The 6,567-nt window shown below is 59.2% G+C and overlaps 1 protein-coding gene across 1 annotated transcript in view; it reads right to left on the reverse strand.

Moving 5' to 3' along the window:
- The window catches only part of COL22A1 (collagen type XXII alpha 1 chain), a 200,887-nt gene that overhangs the window by 13,560 nt on the left and 180,760 nt on the right, over positions 1–6,567 (reverse strand). Inside the window, exons 53-56 of the mRNA XM_019624053.1 lie at positions 4,323–4,367; positions 3,571–3,624; positions 1,679–1,723; positions 934–987 (exon numbers count right to left, since the gene is read on the reverse strand). Coding sequence (XP_019479598.1) covers positions 934–987; positions 1,679–1,723; positions 3,571–3,624; positions 4,323–4,367 — 198 coding nt within the window. The remainder of the gene's footprint in view (positions 1–933; positions 988–1,678; positions 1,724–3,570; positions 3,625–4,322; positions 4,368–6,567) is intronic.

Consider the following 6,567-nt stretch of genomic DNA (forward strand, 5'->3'; position numbering starts at 1 on the left):
ACTGAAGATGGAGGCCCCATCAGATGTGGACCAAAGTTCACCAAGTTACCCAAGAGACCAAGAAACTGTGCCCAAGGCATTTCATCATTAATCGCTCGTTATTCCAAATCCGGCAAACTCACCCCACGGAGGTGAGTGCACATGTGGACACCCTCACCTGCGTCCATTTATTTATTCACATGTCAGACCTCTTCCTCACACAGGGAGCTCCTTCTTGGAGTGAGGGAGGCTCTCTTGGGGGTCTGTGCCCGACTCACTGGACAGTCCCCTGGAACCATCCCTGCCTCGGTCACCACAGTGAGCGCAATGTCACCGTGTGCGCAGCACCTTCTAGGGGGCGAAGGGCTCCCTCCTCATGCCTCTGACTGTCTGTGTGACCACAGGGAAGTGCCTCTCTGGTCATTTTTTCAACCTGTACAACTAAGCTGAAAGACAACGTGCCCTGCCCTGGTCCCCAAACCCAAACTCAGCGAGAGCAGATGGGCGATGCACAGCGCCACACAGCATGTGGCAGCGGTGGCCGTGATGGGCTTGGAGGCTGCAGAACACTGGAGACGGAGAGATGGCCTAGGAGGGCTCTGAAGTGCTGCTCGGGTCCATCTAAGGCTGGACCCACCTGGGGCATCGCTGATGCCAACAGGCAAGTCACACTCGATTCAGCAAAGCCTCCTTATCGACGCTGTAGCACAGGCACCGACCCATTAGGCACGAAGGCCAGATCCGGGGGCCTCCTCAGGACTCCCAGGGGGGCTGGGGATGGCAGTGCAGGTAGGTGACACATCGCTGACCAATTCTGAATTCTCCTGAGTGCTCTGCAGAGGCACCAACCCCCCGCTACAGTTTCCGGGTGTCCCTTGGTCCTGCAGTGAAGCCCTTTCCACTGTGCCGCACCCCGCCCCCCTTCCCACAGGCTCCCAGGACACGCACACTTACATCTTTTCCTGACGACCCTTCCCGGCCCGGCGGCCCCATGGCACCAGGCTCTCCCTAGAAGGGGAAGCAGAAACAACAAGCTTTCTGTGAAGAAAGAGCAAGATGCCAGCTGCCTCCACCGCAGTGCCTCTCAGCAGCAGAGAGGAGGACGGCCCACGGGAAAGCACCCCACGGAGTCCCGGTCCTGAGCTGGGGTCTGCAGAGCCCCCAAGGCCAGCTTCCAGCCCTGGGCCGCGTGCACCTCTCTGAGCTATAGGAGCCACCAGCTGAAGACTCCTGCAAACCTGCTTGGAATTCTGCCTCCTGACCGGCTGAGTCACTCGGCCTTCCACCTCTCAGCGTCTCAGGGGTGCACAGAGCATGGCAGACCCCTGAGGCGCCTTCTGTTTCGGGCATTTGGAAGAAGCTAACGGGTGAGAAAGCGGGCATCTGGGAGAACCCAGTGCTTCCCACACATGTGCTCCGGGGCCTTGCGGAAATCACCTATGTCCCCCAGGCCTCCGCTGCACAGCTCATGCTAGCGCAGCCGACAGTGGCCACACGTGACCACTGGCTGATTTGGTCAGACCGGCTGTCAGTCAGTGTCTGGCCCCCGGAAGAAATGACCAGGAAAACTAGACCAAGAGAGGGGCGCTGCTTTCATCCCCTCCCAGGTGGCCTGGCCGAAGGGGCCCAGGACCTCAAAGTCCGGAACCGCCAGCTCAGGTCCACCCGGGACGACCCCTGCGGCGAGGTAGCCACTTACCCGGGGGCCAGGGGCGCCAGAATCGCCCGTGTGTCCCTTGAAGCCCTGGAAGAAAGAGAATGAAGTTATCCCACCAAAGAGCAGGCTGACAAGGGGGCGCAGGCAGCTGGCGTGAGGGTCCAGCTGGGTCCTGACCCTCTCGCTGTGGCTCCTGACTCCCCTCACTCTCCACCGGGTGCAAGGCGTTGGGCCCTTCCTCCCGCCTCAGTCTGTGGTGAGGGCGGGACTGCAGGGGCCACCGCGCGTTGGGCCGTCGGCCTGCGTGTCTCCTGAATTCTGTCTTATCCTTCTGATCTCACACCACTTGGCTGGGACCCCGGCGGCCTGGCTCCTGGGAGAGGCAGCGGACGAGGGGTCAGGAGCCGGGCCAGGCAGGTTTCAGATCCCTACTGAGCCCAGATCTGAGTGACTGCGTTTCACGCCCCACTCGGGCCCCCGGTCCTCCTCCATCGCTGCGGAAACCAGCCTGCCCTACTGAGCTGTGGGGAGGGTTGGATGAGAAGTTGTGACCGCATACAGGCCCGTCACTTGGTGAGCTGTCAGGAGGTGCCAGTGACCGATGAGAAGAGGGGGAGGCGGAAGATGAGATCACCTCAGGTTTGAGTCCAGGTTCAACCTCTGTGACCTTGGAAAAGTCCTCTAACCCCCTGGAACGCTAACACCGCCGTGGATAAAGTGAAGATAACAGAAGTGCCCACCTGCCGGAGCTTTGCAGGGTTATCTGTGCAAAGGGCTTTACACACTCTCAAGTTTGATGGAGCGGGCTGACTTTGGAGTCGGCTCTGGAATTCACCAGGGCTCCCCACTTTCTAGCTGTGGATCTCGGGAGCCTTACTTCTTGCCACTGTGACTCAGTTTCCACTCCTGTAAGATGAGGCTGGAAACTACCTCTGCAGAGTGGCTGTGAGGATTGCATGAGAGATAAATAGCTGCTGTCCGCTGCTCAAAACAGGCCAGNACTGAAGATGGAGGCCCCATCAGATGTGGACCAAAGTTCACCAAGTTACCCAAGAGACCAAGAAACTGTGCCCAAGGCATTTCATCATTAATCGCTCGTTATTCCAAATCCGGCAAACTCACCCCACGGAGGTGAGTGCACACGTGGACACCCTCACCTGCGTCCATTTATTTATTCACATGTCAGACCTCTTCCTCACACAGGGAGCTCCTTCTTGGAGTGAGGGAGGCTGTCTTGGGGGTCTGTGCCCGACTCACTGGACAGTCCCCTGGAACCATCCCTGCCTCGGTCACCACAGTGAGCACAATGTCACCGTGTGCGCAGCACCTTCTAGGGGGCGAAGGGCTCCCTCCTCCCACCTCTGACTGTCTGTGTGACCACAGGGAAGTGCCTCTCTGGTCATTTTTTTCAACCTGTACAACTAAGCTGAAAGACAACATGCCCTGCCCTGGTCCCCAAACCCAAACTCAGTGAGAGCAGATGGGCGATGCACAGCGCCACACAGCATGTGGCAGCGGTGGCCGTGATGGGCTCGGAGGCTGCAGAACACTGGAGACGGAGAGATGGCCTAGGAGGGCTCTGAAGTGCTGCTCGAGTCCATCTAAGGCTGGACCCACCTGGGGCATCGCTGATGCCAACAGGCAGATCACACTCGATTCAGCAAAGCCTCCTTATCGACTCTGTAGCACAGGCACCGACCCATTAGGCATGAAGTCCAGATCCGGGGGCCTCCTCAGGACTCCCGGGGGGCCTGGGGACGGCAGTGCAGGCAGGTGACACATCGCTGACCAATTCTGAATTCTCCTGAGTGCTCTGCAGAGGCACCAACCCCCCGCTACAGTTTCTGGGTGTCCCTTGGTCCTGCAGTGAAGCCCTTTCCACTGTGCCGCACCCCACCCCCCTTCCCACAGGCTCCCAGGACACGCACACTTACATCTTTTCCTGACGACCCTTCCCGGCCTGGCGGCCCCATGGCACCAGGCTCTCCCTAGAGGGGGAAGCAGAAACAACAAGCTTTCTGTGAAGAAAGAGCAAGATGCCAGCTGCCTCCACCGCAGTGCCTCTGAGCAGCAGGGAGGAGGACGGCCCACGGGAAAGCACCCCACGGAGTCCCGGTCCTGAGCTGGGGTCTGCAGAGCCCCCAAGGCCAGCTTCCAGCCCTGGGCCGCGTGCACCTCTCTGAGCTATAGGAGCCACCAGCTGAAGACTCCTGCAAACCTGCTTGGAATTCTGCCTCCTGACCGGCTGCGCCACTCGGCCTTCCACCTCTCAGCGTCTCAGGGGTGCACAGAGCATGGCAGACCCCTGAGGCGCCTTCTGTTTCGGGCATTTGGAAGAGGGAAGACGCTAACGGGTGAGAAAGCGGGCATCTGGGAGAACCCAGTGCTTCCCACACATGTGCTCCGGGGCCTTGCGGAAATCACCTATGTCCCCCAGGCCTCCGCTGCACAGCTCATGCTAGCGCAGCCGACAGTGGCCACACGTGACCACTGGCTGATTTGGTCAGACCGGCTGTCAGTCAGTGTCTGGCCCCCGGAAGAAATGACCAGGAAAACTAGACCAAGAGAGGGACGCTGCTTTCATCCCCTCCCAGGTGGCCTGGCCGAAAGGGCCCAGGACCTCAAAGTCCGGAACCGCCAGCTCAGGTCCACCCGGGACGACCCCTGCGGCGAGGTAGCCACTTACCCGGGGGCCAGGGGCGCCAGAATCGCCCGTGTGTCCCTTGAAGCCCTGGAAGAAAGAGAATGAAGTTATCCCACCAAAGAGCAGGCTGACAAGGGGGCGCAGGCAGCTGGCGTGAGGGTCCAGCTGGGTCCTGACCCTCTCGCTGTGGCTCCTGACTCCCCTCACTCTCCACCGGGTGCAAGGCGTTGGGCCCTTCCTCCCGCCTCAGTCTGTGGTGAGGGCGGGACTGCAGGGGCCACCGCGCGTTGGGCCGTCGGCCTGCGTGTCTCCTGAATTCTGTCTTATCCTTCTGATCTCACACCACTTGGCTGGGACCCCGGCGGCCTGGCTCCTGGGAGAGGCAGCGGACGAGGGGTCAGGAGCCGGGCCAGGCAGGTTTCAGATCCCTACTGAGCCCAGATCTGAGTGACTGCGTTTCACGCCCCACTCGGGCCCCCGGTCCTCCTCCATCGCTGCGGAAACCAGCCTGCCCTACTGGGTTGTGGGGAGGGTTGGATGAGAAGATGTGACCGCACACAGGCCCGTCACTTGGTGAGCTGTCAGGAAGTGCCAGTGACCGATGAGAAGAGGGGGAGGCGGAAGATGAGATCACCTCAGGTTTGAGTCCAGGTTCAACCTCTGTGACCTTGGAAAAGTCCTCTAACCCCCTGGAACGCTAACACCGCCGTGGATAAAGTGAAGACAACAGAAGTGCCCACCTGCCGGAGCTTTGCAGGGTTATCTGTGCAAAGGGCTTTACACACTCTCAAGTTTGATGGAGCGGGCTGACTTTGGAGTCGGCTCTGGAATTCACCAGGGCTCCCCACTTTCTAGCTGTGGATCTCGGGAGCCTTACTTCTTGCCACTGTGACTCAGTTTCCACTCCTGTAAGATGAGGCTGGAAACTACCTCTGCAGAGTGGCTGTGAGGATTGCATGAGAGATAAATAGCTGCTNTGGAACCCGGACTCAAGCTGCAGCTGGAGCACAGACTGACCGTGTGGCCTGGAATAAACCACCCACATGTTCTGACCCGCCAGCCCAAACATGCTCATCTGTACAATGATGTCTAAGGACCCTTGAAGTTCTAGGACGGCTACCTCACCACGACCATCACTAAAATAGTGCTTATGTATTGAGCTCCGGCAATGGGCGGGACCCACGGCTAACGCCCTCCCATCCATCGTCTCCTCTACCCCTCAGTGGGTGCTATTTGAATAATGAGGACGCTAAGGCACAGATGTGATGACACTTTCCCCAGGTCTCACGATGAGGGAGCTGAGCACCCCACACAGGTGAGACATCTGAGTGTGAGCTTCAGCCAACGCACTCCACTGTCTCCCAAATCGTGGTCTAATGTGACCACACACACACCCGATCATTGTAACCTGAGTGGACGGGCCTCAGGACACAGGAGAGGGAGGACGCGTACTGAGCGTGAACCTCACGCCCAGAGCCAGGCGTTTTGGCCCCCACCGGGGTTCTCTGCTTACCGGAGGCCCTCGGGGACCCAGGAAGCCAGGGAGTCCCGGGCTGCCGTTTTCTCCTTTGTTGCCCTTCTGGCCCTAGAGCGGATAAACAGGATTAATGCTTCAAGGTCAAGGGCCCCCTGAAGCAGATTCAGAAACCCTGTGACCCCCTCAGTCCTCTGAAGGCTTGAGACATCCACAAAATAGAAGACAAGACCCCTTCCCTGTAACGGAGAGGAACGGGTCAGGGAGAGACGTGGGGTGCTGTGGGTCCTGACAGTGCTGCCACAGGATGGGGGAACCAGATGAGAGGTGTCTCTGCAAACAACGGTCTTTCCATCCAAAGCAACAGAAATCAAACAGGACAAACGTTTGCCACCACCGCCCTGAGGCGTGTGTGGCCCCTCCAGGCAGCCCTGCCGTGAGGCAGACACTTCTTCCCAACAAGACACCAAGGCTCCTGGATGGGTAGGGTAGTTTTTTGGGGAAAGCCTTCAGGAATCTTTCAGTTTCAACCTTGCTGGGACGCCACCATGAGTGAGTGAGCTCCCCTGGGGCCAGCTCAACCTGCAGCAACAAGCCCCCCCCACCGAGGCTCCCGAGGGAGGTCCTTACATCTGCTGAGAAGTGAGGCTCCTACAGCACAGCTGCCCCTGGTCCAATAGGAACATGGTCTCTCCGGGGGTGACCATGCCTGGTTTCCTGGGAATGACGGATTCCCCAGGATGTGGGATCTTCAGCGCTAAAACCAGGAAGGCTCCTGGCAACCCAGGGTTGGCTGGTCACTCTAATTTCCAG

The sequence above is a fragment of the Hipposideros armiger genome, unplaced genomic scaffold (assembly GCF_001890085.2).
Source record: "Hipposideros armiger isolate ML-2016 unplaced genomic scaffold, ASM189008v1 scaffold_574, whole genome shotgun sequence".
Lineage (NCBI taxonomy): Eukaryota > Metazoa > Chordata > Mammalia > Chiroptera > Hipposideridae > Hipposideros > Hipposideros armiger.